This window comes from Nansenia antarctica (genome assembly GCF_963989245.1).
Source record: "Nansenia antarctica genome assembly, chromosome: 9".
Classification (NCBI taxonomy): Eukaryota; Metazoa; Chordata; class Actinopteri; order Argentiniformes; family Microstomatidae; genus Nansenia; species Nansenia antarctica.
This window is the reverse complement of record NC_137679.1, coordinates 31,441,470-31,461,237: the sequence shown is the minus strand read 5'-3', so window position 1 is coordinate 31,461,237 and position 19,768 is coordinate 31,441,470. Positions and strand designations below refer to the sequence as shown.

General features: G+C 44.6%; 1 protein-coding gene across 1 annotated transcript in view; it reads right to left on the bottom strand.

Moving 5' to 3' along the window:
• The window catches only part of ntrk3b (neurotrophic tyrosine kinase, receptor, type 3b), a gene marked incomplete at its 3' end in the record, with an annotated part of 127,726 nt that overhangs the window by 11,099 nt on the left and 96,859 nt on the right, over positions 1 to 19,768 (bottom strand). Inside the window, exons 11-12 of the mRNA XM_080539054.1 lie at positions 18,185 to 18,373; positions 5,279 to 5,409 (exon numbers count right to left, since the gene is read on the bottom strand). Coding sequence (XP_080395180.1) covers positions 5,279 to 5,409; positions 18,185 to 18,373 — 320 coding nt within the window. The remainder of the gene's footprint in view (positions 1 to 5,278; positions 5,410 to 18,184; positions 18,374 to 19,768) is intronic.

Genomic DNA, 19,768 nt, shown 5'->3' with positions numbered 1-19,768 from the left:
GAAATATACAGAAAAGATTTTAACTTATAAAGCTTTAACTTATAAAGCTATAAAGTTTTCAAAGCACATATTTAACACCAGTGCCACTGACGTCTTCACACCTATACACTTCCGTGTGAGACTTAAGTATTAAATATAAAGTAAAAAGTGCATTTCACTAGAATTGATGGGTCCTACCCCTGCCACTAATATTTGTACGAGTGGTGACTAGGTTCAGATAGGTGTGAATTCATGAGAACCAGCTAATGCTGACAGAACTGTCCTCTCTTCACCTTCACACCTGCGCCCTCACTACCCTCACACCTGCGCCCTCACTACCCTCACACCTGCACCCTCACTACCCTCACACCTGCACCCTCACTACCCTCACACCTGCGCCCTCACTACCCTCACACCTGCACCCTCACTACCCTCACACCTGCACCCTCACTACCCTCACACCTGCACCCTCACTACCCTCACACCTGCACCCTCACTACCCTCACACCTGCACCCTCACTACCCTCACACCTGCGCTCTCACTACCCTCACACCTGCACCCTCACTACCCTCACACCTGCGCCCTCACTACCCTCACACCTGCGCCCTCACACCTGCGCCCTCACTACCCTCACACCTGCACCCTCACTACCCTCACACCTGCACCCTCACTACCCTCACACCTGCACCCTCACTACCCTCACACCTGCACCCTCACTACCCTCACACCTGCACCCTCACTACCCTCACACCTGCACCCTCACTACCCTCACACCTGCACCCTCACTACCCTCACACCTGCACCCTCACTACCCTCACACCTGCACCCTCACTACCCTCACACCTGCACCCTCACTACCCTCACACCTGCGTCCTCACTACCCTCACACCACAGACATTACTTTGTAACTGTTCTGTTCTTTATGTGGTTGTCAGCTAATTAAGTCTGCAATTCATTATGGATATTGTGGGCAAAGCCAAGCACTCCCTGAGATTTTTTTACCCTGCAAATTAAGAGAGTCTAATGTGTGTGTGTGTGTGTGTGTGTGTGTGTCTCCTTCATTTTAGTGTTTAACTTCTCAAAGATGTTTTAGATGGACAGTACCTAAGACGGGTCATAAAACACCATTACAAAAATCGACAAAATGTTTCTCCTCTGGGCATCAGTCCAAAATAATAACTTCAAGTGCTTGATCACGATAAATTGAGGGAAAAGATGGGTTGGCTCTCTTGGTTTTATTGACTTTAAAGTGTATTATGTCCACATCCTCCTGTAGAGATGCACGCAGATATGGAAGGGCTAGACCGCAAACACAAACAGAATTCCAAATCAAGAGCCAGTGAGTTGACTTGAGTTAGTTTGCATTGAACTTCTTTGAAACTTGAAATGAAAGATAAAAGAAAAAAAATGAAAGATCAAATAAAAAGTGCTATGATGTTTTCAACGGCACGCTCGTTGTTGTACTGTATGCTGCATCTCCAATCTCTAATCCAGTGGATCTTCACTCACGATCCGAGTCTAGATATCTTGATTTGAATGCCCTCATCAGTCCTGATGTTCCAAATTGTTCCAAATTCCTACAACTCCCAAGATTCCCGCTCCCTCTCACACGAGGTCCTTCTGTTGAACAGCACCAGAGCTAGTGCATGCTACTCTCTGGGAATACTCACTGGCATAGTAGTGTTGGAGTGCTAAAACTCCTGTCGGAAGTATTTTAACGCGGTATGAGACATTTTTAGGAAGTAAACACAGACCCTGTGTTTCAATAGCTATGATGCAGCTGCACTCAAAATGATGATAGTTTGAGACAGTGAAAATTGGGTTCGGTAAAGGTAAAGAAGGTAAAGAAAAGACCAACCCGACACAAAACCTGACCTTCCCATTTGGTTTATTGTATCCACCGCAGACTACAGAACATCCCATAATAGCAAAGGTCAAACTATTTAACCTCTCCCTGATAAAGATCCTTGGCGACCTACAGTACTAAACGCACATTATCTCCATCCTAAACCTGTGTCTGACCTTTTCCTTGTAGCTGTCCCTATAGGAGCTAAAACTGTCTCTTCGTGAGAGATCATTTCACCCATTACCTTAATGCAGTTTTAGCAGCACATGGTCCGCTTTCATTCTAATTACCGGTCCCTGGCCGCTAGGCTAACACCAGCTAGTGGAGGGCTATTGAGATGGATGGGGGGGCTCCTGTACCCAGATGGCAGAGCATTCATCCCTATCTGGGTCACTTTATTACACCCATGTTGTTCACTGGCCTGTCCTCTGAGCCTGGCCCACCTGGACTAGCTACCCCCCCCACCCTCCCTCCCTCCATGCACACACACACACACACACACACACACACACACACACACACACACACAGTTTACTGCTCTGTCAGGACATCTCAACTCTGATATCTGTTGTGTGAAGTTGTGTCTGCTTTGATTTATATTGATATTTGGGTTATATTGTCATCTGAGCCTAGTTCTACAATCTGTGATTCAAACTGTTCTGTGACTGTAACAAGACACGCACAGTTTATCATGGAGGTTATGATGGTTCGAGGTTCTGAGTAGCAGAAGGGAGAACTAGAGAGTCATGGGGCACTGTAGCTATCTTTAGGACTGTAAAATGGATTTGCAGACGTGTGCAGAAAAAGCATTTCCTCTGTGATCCTGCCTGACTCCAGCTGTGATGGATGTGGTGTGTCTGAGGCCTCTGGAGGTCCTAACAGCCCTCCTGATCTCAGGTAGCATCACAAAGTGTGATCTGCCATGATGAAGAGTGATGATGATGACCATGACACACGGGTCTATAGTGATGAACAAGCACAGCATCCTCCTCCTGTCCTCTGTCAATATACTGAAGGTTTTCAGGTTTTACTATACTGTACCTGTTGACACGTTTTGATAAAGGTGATGGCAAAAACCTGGGGTGAATTCCATCAACGTCACAAAAAAAAAATCCAGGCTTATTTTTGATAAGACTCAAAATAAGCCTAGATTTTATTTTAGCGACATTGATGGAATACCCCCCAGGGACAATTGTAACCCCCTGCTTTTCTTCAATCAGAAACACATTAGAGAGATAAACTCACTCAGTACATGCAATGTGTGTTAGGTTTCCAGTGTGTTAGGTTTCCTCCCTTCATGAAAAATATGAGTTAAATGTAAAAAATCGACACATTGGGAAATCCTGGAGGGAATGATTAACACTAGTCTTAACAACTGGAGGTCCAGGGTGACCCTTGTCCCCCTTCATCCCTGACTTTTAAAATGTGTTTTTTAGGGCATTTCTGCTTTATTGGGATAGAGACTGTAGAGATTGACAGGAAGGATGGGTGAGAGAGAGGATGGATGACATGAATGAATGAATGAATGAATGAATGAATGAATGGTCTTTATTGTCATTGCTACAGTACAGGTACCAAACAACGAAATTTAGGAGGGGTGGCTCCCCTGGTGTTAGGAAAGAAAAAAAAAAAACTTTAAAAAAAACACAAGAAGGGAAGGAGCTGGTTTACATAAATAAAGGCTATGTACACTATCCACTATACTATACTGTACAGATAGACGACTAGGGTTGTCATATTGCACATAGTGTTATTGCACATTTATTTAAAGTGTCGCAGTTTGCAGGCTTGAAATGTACATATTTGTGCCTCAGCACTACACCTGATTTTTTCAGTCCAGCAGCTGCCATCAATCCGTCCAGACTGTCCAGGGCCCAGAACCTAGGTCTTTGCTGTGTTCAGGGCCTGGACGGCCCTGTGGTAGAAGCTGTTCTTCAGTCTGTTTGTCCTTGCGGCCATGGTCCTGAACCGCCTTTTCGAGGGCAGCCGGGTAAAGTGTTCGTACCCAGGGTGGGTTGGGTCCCTGGAGATCTTGGAGGCCTTCCTGAGACAGCGTGTGTTGTACAGCTCTTCCAGAGAGGGGAGGGGGGCGCCGGTGATCTTCTGGGCTGTTCTCATGACTCTCTGTAGCGCATTTCTCTCCGCGGTTGTGCAGCTGGAGAACCAGTTGCATATGCCGTAGGTGAGGATGCTCTCCACTGCGCCGCGGTAGAATGTACCAGTATGTTGAGGGTCGGAGTCAACCCAGCAACGATGTGGTATGCGTATTAGTGTGCTACGCCACCAAGTGCCCATTTTTGTCTATTTTTAACATAATCTAACTCTACCAACTGAGCCACAGTGGACCATGAGCATCTTATGATATCTCAGCGTGTATGTACTGTAGGCTACAGTATGTGTGTTTGTGTGAAGGCCAGTGATGTCGATCAACACTGAAAATCGGCAGTCAATGTGTAATGATGTGGATAATGGATGATGCAAAGAATTTGCTCTCCCGTGTGCGTGAATGTCGGTTGGCCTTATGAAAAAAAAACAGACTCAGTATTTCCCTGGCAAACAAGTTGATTGCAAAACCAGAACCGCGAGCTTTCAGCCCTCTGTCAAATATTAGTGGTACGCGAAGTGCGGAAGATACAGAGCGTAGCGACCCTCAATCTGTAATGCTCTCTGCATCTGACTGCAGGCTAGTCCGTCAATACATTATTTTCAATATGTAGCTCTTTAAAACACAAAATGTGGTATTCTGATGATTCTTATGTCCTGACCTTTTTTACATGGTTTTGATCTAATTAAATGATTCCAATGTCTACGGACCTTACTCTGCGTACTTTGGTTAGTAAAGCAGCCAGAGCTTCTTCTGTTAAAGGTGTTAATGGAGCATTAGTGTGTTTTTTTTCTTCCGCAGTTTCTTTGGAGTTCAGTGGATTTTATTTTTTTAAAGGTGTTATATTTGCCCCCACTTCCTGCTACAACTGCGCATACTGACGGGGACTGAAGTAACGTCAGGTGTTAATAACATACATTTGAAAAATGTAAGTCAATACTGTGATCCAAGCATCCACTAGAGACCAACACATTTATGATTGATTATTAGACTGATGTTTCTGATATAAAAGATAGACTGGTCTAGATTGAGTCCCTGAGTAATATCAGTAAGTCTCCTCTACATGTTGGACTATCACATTACACTGGTTGACTACAGTATCTACATGTAGGACAATCACATTACATTGGTTTACTACAGTATCTACATTTCTTGCATGTGCAAAACAGTGAAGCAAGTTGCTCAATGCTTTATTTGATGCGCACATTTCAGTAGAAAAAACAATTAAGTGTTATCTCAATTAAGCACAGACAGCTGTTGCTTGTGTCTGTACTTGAGCGATGATTCCTACAGTACATTACCACAGATAGTTGTTGAAGGTGACATGTAATTGAAAGATGATCCTTACCTTGACAGCCACCAGCATCTTTTCCTTGGTGGGGCACAAGTTGTAACACTCTGCCAAGAACACCTTCCCAAACGCCCCCTCTCCCAGCTCCCTCTTCAGAATGATGTCTCGCCGCTTAATATGCTGCACATCTGAGAGAGAGAGAGAGAGAGAGAGAGAGGGAGGAGAGAGAGGTGGGGAGGGGGGAGGAGGACATAGAGAGAGAGAGAAGGAGAGAGGGGGGACACAGGGTGTGAATACGAGGCACCAGAGACTGTGTTTACCTCTGTTCAAGGACACATTTAAAGTGGTGGATGTTGTGAGATCCACAGGAAAGAAACAGACACCTGGCCAGGCCAGACCTACCCAGACGGGACACTAACACGATACGCTGGATGCAGGGACATGTAATGATCAGTGTTTTTCTCAATTGCTCTACTGGTACAAAGTAAGCCGGGAGACTCAATTAAATTTCAATTTCAATTTAAAGGGCTTTGTTGGCATGGGAAACATACGTTTACATTGCCAAAGCGAGTGTGAAGATAAAAACTAAAACAAAAAAGAATGTAATGTACGACTAGAATAAATAAATGATTAAACAGAGCTGTATGTATAGTATACAGGTAAATAAAGATAACTTAAAATAGGAATAGAAAATATTCTCTAAGACTCTCTAAAACAAAACACCATGGTACTGCAGATTAGACATCTATGGACTTTCTAGCTGCTATTGGAAAAAATATTCGAAAAATAGTTTCACTTACAGTCGAAACCAGGTATGATTGAGATGTATGGCTTTGATAAAAATGTTGGCGTAAACACATTATATTCGTATGCATACTTCTATATTCCAGGCAGTACATTTTTACAGATAAAATGACATAAAAGGCCATTACTCTATGTGGAGGAGGTAAATAATCTCTTTGCTGTGGACCTATTCAACATTCCTGAAAGGGGTCTGTTGGGAGGAGTGTGTTCCATATGGCCAGGCGAGGCAGCATCTGGTATTTACTAAGAACACAGGATGAGGCCTTCTAGTGGCATATTCATTGACCATTATCCCTTTATCCGTGATATGTGGAAACACACACTTGGAACGCGCATAGAGGACATTCTCATCAAGCTTTCTGTCAGTACACACAGTATAGTCTCTTCCAACATTCTCTTTCAAAAGATCCTGCATCTAATTATAAAGCTTGTATCAAGACACTATTTTGCTTCTCAATTAGTATTGAGATGTTATTATACCGTCACCGCCCTCGAATCAGAACTTGTTTTCTTCATTCACTTTGGCATTTTCTGTTAAGAGATTCTGTAGAGGTCTGTGCGGAAGCATGTCAATTGGAGGTGTTGTTCCACAAACAGATAACAAAATAAAATCTCTTATCTGGTATCCATTGGCATTGTTGCACAACTTACACAATACTGTTCCGAAACAGTCTTATAATTCACTTAGGGCGTGAGGGAGGGGGACACATACAGTAACAGCTGGCTGAGGACAGAGCCGAGGCAGAGTACAGTTGGTGTCGGAGGAACTGCCCACAACACAACTCTCCACTCCTCACTCTGAATTAACCATGACAGGTGGTGTATGCACAGAGGAGGAATACCAAAGAGAACCGCAGGTAATTGCATCGTTTTACACTCTAATTTATTCATTTACATTTTCTTTTCTTTCTTTTTCAAATATGCTTTCAGGGCATTTCTTCTTTATTGAGATAGACACAGTAGAGATTGACAGGAAAGATGGGCGAGAGAGGGGGGGGGGGGGGGGGGGCGACATGCAGAATATGTCGATTCGAAGAGAAGAATCGAACCAGGAACCTTGTGATGACACGGCATGCACCTTCGTGTGTTACGCCACTTACACGCCTCGTTTCTATTTTCTGACTGGATGCAGAGCCTTCTCCTCAATTAAATAGTAAAGTGTGACAAGCACACAAGGTGACTTACGTATAATGTGAGAGAGGGAAAAACAGGACTTTTCAGAGAGCCCCTGGGATAACCAGCATGTACATGTACTGTGTGTGAGGAGTGAAAGTGAGGGCTGCTTACTGCTGAAGGCACGCGACACTGCTTCTAGATCTGCCTATGCAGAGGCTCACCCAGGGCTAACCTGAAAAGGGACACCAGGAAGGCCAAACACAACCACAAACTGCAGATTGAGGAACACCTTCAGCACAACTCTGATCCCGGACGCCTGTGGCAGGGCATCCAGGCCATCACAGATTACAAGCCCAAAAACACAGCCTCCCCAACCAGCACTGCCTCCCTCCCAGACCAGCTCAACCATTTCTACGCTCGCTTCGAACAGGACAACAAGGAAACCAGCCACCAAGGCATCCCTGGCCATGTGCCCATGGTGTGCGCTGGGCAGCTGGCCGAGGTCTTCACTGACATTTTTAACCTGTCACTGGCCCAAGCAGATGTCACCAATTGCCTCAAGTCAGCAATAGTGCTGTCCCAAACGACTATTTTTCTAACGATTAATCTAGCGATTATTTTATCGATTATTCGATTAGTCTAACGACTAATTTATCGATAAGTCTAACGATAATTTTTGTACTGTAAAATAAAAAAATAAAAAAATAAAAAAAACGTATTTGTCTCCACCTCACTGCTATGTTTAGCCAACTTGAATGCCAACATGGCCATTTAGAAGTCTGTCCATCACCACAACACATAGCTAGCTAACGTTACTCTCGCTGCTATGTTATGATTAGCTAAATTGATGCTAACGTAGCATGCGAGCTACGAGCTAGATAACGTACAGTAGGTGCTCGCACCACAATGACAATAGGCTACCGTAGCTAGCCAGCTACATAGCTAACGTTACTAACACCAGAAGACAAGACATACGAACTGTGGTGAGCTACATTGCTTGTGTAACATTAGCTAGTAGCTATCCATTTTTCACTCATACACTTAATTGTCTCGCCTGGTAAAATAAAGGTAAAAAAAAAAAAAAAAAAACGCCAAATTTTTTATTTACGACTAACCGACGCATATTACGCTAACCGACGTATTGACGTAGTCGATGACGTCGACGACGTCGAATAATCGTAACAGCCCTAGTCAGCAACCATCGTGCTAGTGCCGAAGCATTCCGCTGCAGTGGGCCTGAAAGACTTTCTTGCACACACCTCGATTATCATGAAGTGCTTCGAGAGGTTGGTCCTGGCTCAGACCAAGGAGCTGATTGTGGACTACAGGAAAGCTAGGGGCTGCGAACACACAGAGAGTGTCTCCAGCTTCAAGTTCCTGGGTGTCCACATCTCCGAGGACCTCTCTTTGACCCTCAACTCCTCCACCCTGGTCAAAAAGGCACAGCAGTGTCTGTACTTCCTGAGGAGACTCATCTGTCTCCTAGGATCCTGTTCAATTTCTATCTGTGCACCATCGAGAGCATTCTGACAAACTGCATCACAGTGTGGTATGGCAGCTGCTCTGTCACCAACCAGAAGGCCCTGCAACGGGTGGTGAAAACGGCCCAGTACATCACAGGTGCCCAACTCCCTGCCATCTAGGTCCTCCAGCCAGGCGGTGTCTGCGGAGAGCGTGAGGCATCAGTAGAGACACCTCCCGCCCCAGCCACAGACTGTTTGCCTTTTTCCCATCCGGGAAGCGGTACAGGAGTCTCCGTTCCTGCATCAGCGGGCTCAGGAACAGCTTCTTCCCTGCAGCTGTTTACTCTGCTGTCTTATACGCACTTATGGCTAGATGCCAGACTACATTTTCGTTATCTCAGTACTCTAATGCTATCAGAATGTAAGAAAAAAGGTGAGTCATGAACTGTTTACCTTTTCTAGAAAACTCAAGGCAAAGGCAGATAGAGTTTAGAAGTACGTCTTCACAGCAGAACTGTTTGTTTGTGTCAGTCAAAGCACTAGGGATCCCCTCTCCTCCCCCGAACCCCTCCAGCAAACACACACACACACACACACACACACACACACACATATATACAGAGTTCCACCATTCTCCCTCTCTACTCAGGTGTTCTAGTTTCCATCAAATACCAATAACAATAATGCAGATGAGGGAGAGTAATCTCTTTTGTCTGTTTGCCATCTGTGAGGTGTTCACCTGGGGCTACGTTCACCCTCTCCCCCCTGCTTCATCTTTATTTCATTTTACCCACACAGCTCCACTGTGAATCTAAAACCGTAATCGCTCTCTCCTTTGACACTAGTAAACAAAAGCGAACACAGTCTGAATTACAGTCAGGGTTCTATCGAGACCAGGGTAGGCTGCCGGAGGTAGAAATCAGAGGAGACTGTGGTCCTCCAATTGTATTCATATCTTTTTAAATTTTGTTTGCATTGGAACACAAAAAAGCTGAGAAAAAATCTGATACGATTCAACACAGAACTCCAAATGGACTGGATAAAATGAATGAATTAATTAATCCTTTTTGGGGGAAATTATTCAAAATTGTAAGAAATAATTGTATTTCAAGCAAGTCACAGGTGCTGGCAATATAGAAATCACACTTGCAACTAGTTAAAATTGAGAAAAGTTGACTTAACCTTTGTGGTGTGACTGTGTGTACCACACTGTGCATGGAGAAAAGAAAGAAGGGCAAAGAATTGTCTGAGGATTTGAGAACTAAACTTGTGGAAAAGCATGGACAATCTCAAGGCTACAAGTCCATCTCCAGAGATCTTAATGTTCCTGTGTCCACTGTGCACAATGTCATCAAGAAGTTCATAGCCCATGGCACGTCCCTGGGCGTAGATGGAATAGAAGAATTTAAGATTGCAACGACGGATTGTTCGAATGGTGGATAAAAAACCTATTCCAAACAAGCTGACCTACAGACACAGGGTACAGTGTTAGCTTGCACTATCCCTCGCCATCTGAATGAAATGGGACACCATGGTAGGAGACAGAGGAGGACCCCACTGCTGACAGAGACATAAAAAAGCCAGACTGGAGTTTGCCAAAACTTACCTGGGGAAGCCAAAATCATTCTGGGAGAACGTCCTGTGGACAGATGAGACCAAAGTAGAGCTTTTTGGTAAAGCACATCATTCTACTGTTTACAGAAAACGAAATGAGGCCTTCAAAGAGAAGAACATGGTGGAGTTTTGGGGTTGCTTTGCTGCTTCTGGCACCGGATGCCTTGACGTGTGCATGGCATCATGAAATCTGAAGACTACCAAAGAATTTTGGGGTGCAATGTAGGACCCAGTGTCAGAAAGCTGTGTCTCTGTCAGAGGTCATGGGTCTTCCAGCAGGACAATGACCCAAAGCACACTTCAAAAAGCACACAGAAATGGACAATTAAGACAAAGCGCTGGAGAGCTCTGAAGTGGCCAGCAATAAGTCCAGATTTAAATCCCATAGAACACCCATGGCGCGATCTCAAAACAGTAGTTGGGAGAAGGCACCCTGGAGAGACCTGGAGCAGATGGCAAAAGAAAAGTGGTCCAAAATTGCAGTAGAGAGGTGTAAGAAACTCATTCATGGTTACAGGAAGCAATTGATTTCAGTTATTTTCTCCAAAGGGTGTGCTACCAAATATACATTTTGTCCAGTCCAGTTCGGTGTGGAATCAAAAAGATGTGCCCTTTTTTCTGTGCTTTTTTGTGTTGTTCCAGTGGAAACAAAATAAATAAACATGTGAATACCAAAGCATTTGTAATTGCAACAATTTCTGGGAGAAGTGGCACCAATATTTTTGTCCATGACTGCATGTGTGATGTAAACATTGGCTGTGAGAAGGGACCTCATTAAAAAAAAAACATTCAGTGTGTCCTTTTCTTTTCTCCTCACTTAACCACTTAACTAAGAGTGATGGTTAGATCCCTGGGAATTAATGTACAGTACAGTATCCACCGATGTCCAAACAACAGTGGATTAACGATCCCTCCCTAAACGGTATTGCCAGCATCATTCAAGTGAGGCTCTATAACCACAGGTCTGACAACAGTTCCTAGTGACCTTCCATCAAACATGAGCCGCACCTGCCCTTCCTCACCCACCCCCCCAGATTTAAACATCTCATCTATATTCACTTATTCTGTCATTAAGTGGTCTGTTGCTCTGTACCTTCCTATCTCTACCCTCCGCGCAAACCATTAGACGTCTACTGTACCTGGCGTCGGTGGCTAGGACATGCTACCTTAACCTTCAGCTTTCCCTCTGTCGGCAGGCAGGCAGGCAGGCCTACTCAGCCTGGATCCTGCACCTTATTTACTCTGAGTCCCGCTCTGCAAAGCCCTGAGATTAAAGCCACTATTCCTGGGCTCACTATCATTCATTTACCCTCTCCCTCATCTGAACCAGCCACACTTCCTAGTGGCTTAGAGGGGGGGGGGGGGGGGGGGGGGAGGATAATAGGACACACTGTAGAGGTTTAAGCAGGTGGTCAGGTCACTGTACTGGAGTTGTGTGTGTGGGCGGGGGGAGTGGGGTGTGGGGGTGTTTGTGTGTGTGTGTGTGTGTGTGTGTGTGTGCGTGCGTGCAATCAATGTAGGAGATGGTGTAAGTGCTTGGTCCCGCTGTCTCCCCTCATAGGCTGTCATTGACAACATGCGCAGGGTCTTTTGCAGCACTGCAGATGTGTAGTCCTTGGCCATTGTACAGCAAGCTGTGGCCATGATCCGTACAGTACTGTAGGTCATTTACAAGAGAATATTCTGAAATATATGTATATAGTATGTATATAATATATATTATAAATATATAAATATTTGTATATATTTTTATAAATTTTTTCGAGCCTCTTTAGACTAATCTCGATTTTAATTATTATTTTAATTATTGGCTTTTTGGTCCAGAAACTGAAATAGGGTTTTTACTTAACAGTAGATTACAGCCAGTACCAGCAGTCTCCCTTTAAGAATGCAAAAATGTACACTGTTATAACATATTAGTCTTCAAATAATGTATCGGTTCTGCATAATCTAATTAATTTCCATGTCCTTTAAATTGTGGAATTAGACACGTTTCCGACAGAAACATTTACATTTTCAAAATGACTTCAGGTTCATTATGTTCCTATCATTTAAAAAGTAAAAGTGGACAAAGACAAGGTCCGCATTGACCATGGCTGCATATGATCACACAGACTATTAATATGCATGTAATGGAAAGGCTGTGCTCTGTACTCCAACATCAAAAGGTATTGTCTAATTCTGGCCGGCGGGATGTGACAAACCCCATAATTAAAAGAGCAGGGATGAGTGATAAAACAAAGAAGTTGCCACAGACACAGAGGAGTTAGATATGGATCTGTCATTAGGCTGAGGAATTGTCCTCTGCCATTCTGCCTTTATCTCCCTAATACGGCTACATTTCCCTGAGATTGGGCTTTTTGGCTTTGGCTGGGAAAAGAGCTGATTTCACAGAACGTTCTAATCATCAGTGAGTGTGTGTGTGTGTGTGTGTGTGTGTGTGTGTGTGTGTGTGTGTGTGTGTGTGTCCCTCCATATATATCAGCATATATCAGGGGTGCCCACACTTTTTTGAACCAAGATCTACTTTTCAAGTAGCCAGTCAACCTACACGCACATACTACAAACACACACACACACACACACACACACACACACACACACACACACACACACACACACACAGAAGAAGACCATCACAAACCCTCCCTCTTTGCTACTCACGCTCACACAGACACAGACACAGACACACACACACACACACACACACACACACACACACACACACACAGTTGCCAGTCTGCATAGGGAGCCATAGAACAAACCCTCCCTCTCTCTCTCTCTCTCTCTCTCTCTCTCTCTCTCTCTCTCTCTCTCTCTCTCTCTCTCTCTCTCTCTCTCTCTCTCTCTCTCTCTCTCTCTCTCTCTCTCACACACACACACACACTCACTTTCTCTCACTCACACACAGACAGCCAGTCTGCAGTGCCATAGCCAACTACTGATCCAACAAACAGAAAAGTAAACCAGATACAAAACAGGTAGTTCCCTAAGTTTGAAAGGAGGAAATAAATGCATTTCTCTACCTTAGTGGGAGACCTGGCACTGGGAGGAGGCAGCTAGTTTCTCGTAGTCAGGGAGGCAGGCTGCAAGGTGGTCATCAGCCACTGTGGATCTGTCATCGAAAAGGCAATCTGCAGCCTCCAGAAACGCTTTTTTCACAATTTCGCCGTCTTTGAATGACTTCTTGTGTTTAACAAGAACGTGACTGACGCGATAAGAAGCTATCGTTGCAGCCGTACGTTTTCGCTCTTTTGTCACATTTCCCTTCTTCGAAATAGCCTTCGTAGATTTGCAGATCAGACAGACGCACAATATCACATTGTGTAAAAAAAAGTCCTACTCCCATTCTGGATGGAAGTTGTACGTTATTGGTTTCTTACTTGGTCCAGCTTCCCCACTAATTTTTATACCCTTTCTTTAGTGTTATATAGTAGTAGAAATTAGAAGGCTAACTAGGTAATTAGCTCGCCGGTATTTTGTGGTTGACTGCGCATGCGTGTGTTAGGTGAAAATATGAGATCTCAGACTGGCTTACCTGTACGTCAATCAAGCCATAGTGAGGATGGATGATAGGCGAACTTTTATTTTCCTCTCCTTTTGGGTTTTGTTCAATGCCATGCGATCGTCCCACACTACCTTTGCGATCGACCGGTCGTACGTATTGGGCACCCCTGGCATATATCATGTATACTATCAGTGTTCTTTCTGTGTAGAAAACTGTTTAGCTGGTGCTATAACATGTACTGTATGTCTGTATGTCCATGTCAGGTTTAGTTCACACAAATCCATAATTCCTTATTTAATGAGAATCCTAGCTTCAACAGTACAGCCAATGCTATGAACAGTGCAATCTATTATATGTCATTTCCATTTCATGGTTTACCCGGAACTCATAACTCTGCTTCTATATATTACTGGCATTAGTTTAATGCAAATACAGCATATGGGCAGAGTGCAGGTAATTAGAATTGTAGATAAGTCTCCACAGAGACATTTGGCCGGATTGCGGGTGCCTGTCATGTCGTACGCCTTCTCCCCATGCATTCCCCATATCCCTGAAGACTCCATAGAGGCTTCATTTGAGTGACAAGACAGATCCCATGGATTGCGGAAGTGCTAAGCTGTGATGGACATACTAGGTAATGTCCAGGGCACACAGGGAGAGGGGTGACAGGGGGCGGGGTATACATTTCCAATCCTCAGCACCCCCAACCCCGCCCAACAGTGTATTCTTCTCGGATAAGAAGCTTTCAAGTAAATGAATGAATAAATTATGGATCCATGGCCAAACATCAATAATTAAACCATATTTTACCCTCCAGTGGGATAAAAAAAAAGGGTTATGGTTTGACACATAGCATTGTGTGGTCTCTAACAATCAGGGAGAGTGAACGTCAGGCAGACAGACAGGCAGGCAGGCAGGTATACAGGCAGACAGGCAGGCAGACAGACAGGTAGGCAGGCAGGCAGGCAGGCAGACAGACAGGCAGGCAGGCAGGCATCGAGGCAGACAAACAGACAGGCAGGCATACAGGCAGACAGACAGGCAGGCAGGCAGGTACACAGGCAGACAAGCAGACAGACAGGCAGGCAAACAGGCAGGCAGGGGTGGACCCTGGTATTGCAGACAGGCAGTAGGAAGGACAGCCCAGCTGAGGGAGGCGAGGCCCTAGGGCCTGCCCTGAGGGTAAGTGAAGTGATTTATCAAAGAGGAAGAGAGAAGCCCGGCCTGCATACCCCAGACTTCATTTAATCTCTCCGGGCCCTCACAGGCAACCCCCCAGGGGTGAGTGGGAGGTCTAAACGACACATCTACAGCCACCGGATAGATGGACATAGAGCAGGGGAAAATAGCCAGCAGTCCTCTCGCCTTCACAGTGGGAGATGATAACTTTGGACTTGTGACCTTGAGCTGAACACAGTTGTCAGTCAGAGGTGAAACCTGTTTATGCCGATGAATTGAAATGTCCTGAACGTACTGTGTACATAAATATATACACAAATACAACTGGGAGGCACACTGCTACTGACTTTCCACGACCGTCAACAGTCATTCAGAGTTCTGTAAATCAGGACACTGCGTTTGACACTGTGCCCTTCAATAGGGCATTCCTACGCTTCATCTGATTTCCAATTCCAGGTGCGTGACAATGGTTATTTATTCATTAGCTACCAATCAGATCTCCTGAACAAGGCATGATGGGTTCTAAATCAATCACTGCCCGGACATTAACATTTCATGTGATTCATAATACATAAGTAAGTCATTTATTTATCACCTTTAAATGGGATTTCCTTCCTTCTCATTGGTCTGATCTTAACGTCATGACAGTTGTGTGCGTTGATGGATGTCCCTATTAGGAACAGCTACAGTGTAGGCGTAAACACTATGTAGCCTACACCTCTGCTTAAGCAATACCATGATCATTAAGGAATGTCAAATATGTTTGAAATGTGGGAGATGGGAGTCTCTCAACATTTCAATCCAAGCTGTTTGACTTGGTTTCGAAGGAGACGCACACACGCACGCACACACACCGCACATATGCACACACACGCACAGTACGGAACCCACACACGCACAGTGCGGTATACACACACATACGCACACACACACGGCATAGATTGCATGCTGCTGGCACATTTCTTGTGTGATGTTTCTCTTGAGCAGTTGATGTAATTGTGAGTAATTAGGCCGTAAACTGATTTTTCTTTTTTCAACCTGCAACACGAGTCCCAAGGGTGCCTGTTTGAATGCCTGGAGCTAGCTCTATAAAGCTTGTTTTTGCCTAAACAGATCAAATATAAAGTGCTTGGGCTTGTGACTCCAGATGTTAACGCCATACGAACACATTGCTTCTGTGGAAGACACTAAATTATACAGCGGCATGTGGGTCCAAGCCCTTTTACTGTAATGTTAAACACAGCAGCATTCACAACGGAGACACAAACGTTACCTTCTGAATAATATGCCCATCTCATGGTTTTCAAACTCATATTTCCTACCAACTTTATTTTTCAATTAACTCCAATAAAAAAATCAGTCAGGAAGCTTAGCGAGTCCCTTTTTAACCTTATGAACAGAGATCAAAGACTGCCTTGGATCAATTTTGCCCATTTTTGGTCTTCAAATGGCTCATTTCTGAAGAGAAAAACTCAAGATCTGAGAGTCAAAAATAGAATCTGAAGGCAAGTATTAGCCTCGACTATTGGCAGACTGACTGTAATAACTACTTATCAGTCTGGCTAAAGCGTTTGACATCTGATATTTAATATCAAACAATTCAACACATACACTATATTCAAATAGAAGTGATGATGCGAAACAGCAAAGAGTTGTAACTTGAGCAAACTATGGCATGAAACACAAACTTTCATTTGCTTAGCGATAAGAGTATAACAACAGTTGGGAGTATAATTTGTGTCGAGAGAGACTATGTTCTCTTTTGCAGCAACAGCCTGGGGAAGAGCCGATTGTAAGCAGAGGATGATTAGGTGGCCATGATAGTACGAAGGCCAGATTGGGAATTTAGCCAGGTCTCCAGCGTTAACACACACAGCGCTCTTGCAATAAGTGCCAAGGAATCTTTAACGACTCGGGAGTAAAGAACTGCAGTTATAGATAGATAGATAGATATAGGTACTTTATTGATCCCTGAGGGGAAATTCAGGTGTTATAGCAGCTCAGACCACAAAACAACAACAACAAAACAACACATGAATGATAGGCTAAAATAAAACAGATATATTACAAAATAAAGATCAATAGACATTTGGGACCTTATATACTGTATAGTAGGTAAGATTTGAAATCCACCAGCCTAACTCACCGAGTTCGAGCTAGCCAGAGGAGGAGTTGTACAGTGAAAAGATCTCCTATAGCGCTCCTTAGAGCAATGTAGTTGTAGTAGTCTGTTGCTAAAGGAGCTTTTCTGTTCTGCCACAGTGTCATGTAGGGGATGGGAGGAAATACCCATGATGGCCAGGAGTTTGGTCCTCATCCTCCTCTTAATAAAAAAAATAATAATAACTTATATAGCACCTTTCAGGGGACCCAAGGTCACTTTACAGAGATACAAGAAAATAACCAAAAACAGTCAGACAAACAGTCAGGCAAACACAAACAACAACTAAACTAGGGGCCTTGTCAAACAGGTGGGACTTGAGGGCCGTATTAAAGGCGTCATAGGGATGTTGCAGATCACTGCAGGGAGAGAGTTCCAGAGGGTGGGGGCTGCCACACTAACAGTTCTGTCCCTGAAGGTTGGCAGGTTGGCAGGCAGACCCTTAGTTAGACTCTTGGCTACCTCAATGTCTTAACATCTCATCCACCTTAACATTTCATCCGACCTCAACGTCTCATCTGAAGGACAGCAGTGCCGCATTCACGGAGGGAGTGCCGCCTACAGGGAGGAGTGCCACTTCATGGTCCTCCAACACTTCCAGTAGCTTGTTTTGGTACACCCCTCCAAGGGTTGACCAGCTTCCCAGACAAGCCAGCAGAGGGATGCCGGGGGGTGTGTCCGCAGGCCCCAGAGGAGAGTATAGTGTAGCACAGTACTGTGTGAGACAGGGGAGGCTGGTGGAGGCAGAAATCTGAGGAATTGTATCAAACGCGTGTGTTTTCTGCCTCCACCGGCCTCCACCAACGTCCACTAGTGTGAGTACTACGGGGTGGCAGGTAGCCTAGAGGTTAGAGAGGCCGGCCAGCAATCGGTGCTGGTGACTGGAGGGTTTCTGTGTAAGGCACTTAACCCCAAACTGCTCCAGGGGCGCCGAAGATGGCTGACCCTGTGCCCAGAGGCCAGAGCTTTGTTCTCCCTGGGGGGGGGGGGGGGTCTTGGGGGAGAGGGTGTGTTGGTGTGCAAAAAATACCACATTCCAACAGTTGATTTGATGAACTGTATGGCTAATAAAACAGTGTTTGTTGTTTGTTTGTTTTGGCACAGGTGTGTATACTTACAGGTGGTGGGTTTGTTGCAATTGTGTCCATGTCTGAAATACTGAGGGTTCTCTATGACGGGGATGCGGGTCATCCCTATGACAACCGCATCAGGACCAGCATCCAGGGTGCAGGGAGTGATGATGCCGTGGTTGACATGATGAAGAGGGCTGGCGGAGTCTTCCTCACCACTGATCACTGCTACTGGCCCTGGGAAGAAATTAAAGATAAACATTATAGCCAAGACAATTCCATCTCTTCCATATGATAAAGTGAGGTCTCTGACCCTCATTTCAAGCATCTATATGAGGAGGTTATCTTACAATTACTTGGGGGGGGGGGGTTTAGTCAACAGTCATTCTGTATCTCTGATTAAACCTTAAAAGAAGAAGCAGCTGTATGGTTTTCCCATGCAGGAGACCGTCTCCCATATTATCAATGCTTTAGAGTCAACACAGAGCTTTCTGACAACCTCAATCTTCTGAGAGGAAGGTGGAATAGCAACAGGATATAAAGTCAACAATTCTAGGTCAACAACGCTGATTTAGTGGAGGACTGGCGGGCTACGCTATTTACCCGCAAAGTTGAGTCTCCTCTTCACCTTGACGGCACTGTAAATACTAATCAAGATCCAGTCATATCAAATTATAGTTGGACTCAACCAGTGTGGGAATAGGCTATAAAAAACTTCAGTGTCAGCGACTTTTACCACTTGGGATTCTGCTTTGATATATATCAGCTCGGATTTGGTCACCTGAAACGGCCATGCCCCATATAGAATGCCATGGTGAATCTTTAAAAGGTCTACCTCTTCTATTCTAAAGAGAATCATCTCAGAAATCCCACTCAAAAGATACCTCAAAAGGAACTTGTATCGTAATCTAATTTTTAATGCAACATAAAATAGAATACAAATCCAATGTGATCACCAGCCACAGCCCATGCAGATGAACACAGCGACTGGAGGGCGGGTGGTTTCGCTCCAAACCCATCAAACCCGTCGAAAAGCCTATAAAGGGCCAATCCCAATTCCCTTTTCTACCCCTATGGCTCGTTTTCGAGTGTCACTCGATTCGAAGGCCTCGCCTTCGAATACGTCACAAGCCCTACCCCTTCAAATCTCAGCCCTTTGAATTGGGACAGCCCTTCACGGCGCCTACGTCATCAACAGTGGTTTAGACGCGGTACGGGTGACGTGTTGTGTTGCCGGCGAATTCTCACATCTCGCAATGCCTTCTTCAGCTGTGTTTATTTCTGTTGCGTGTGCTATAAGGATCTTTTTTCGTTTGTTATCAACACACTGTAGTGTTTAGACGTTCCTATTTTAGTCTCTTCCGTCAGCGATGTCTTTTTTGTGGACATCGCAATAATGACAATGAATGACTCCAACCAAAACACAGAGTATTAACCAGATGTGTCAGCGCACGATGTTCCTCCAAAGATACCCGTGACTCAATCCTCAGCCACCACATACACACGAGTCCATCAGTAGTCATAAAGCGTTGTCCAAAAATCACGTTACCAAGCGCCTTTCTCAGAACAATTCGTCGTCTAGAATCCAAAAATCAATCCATCATAGTGGTGGTCAAAAACGTAGAAAGAGGA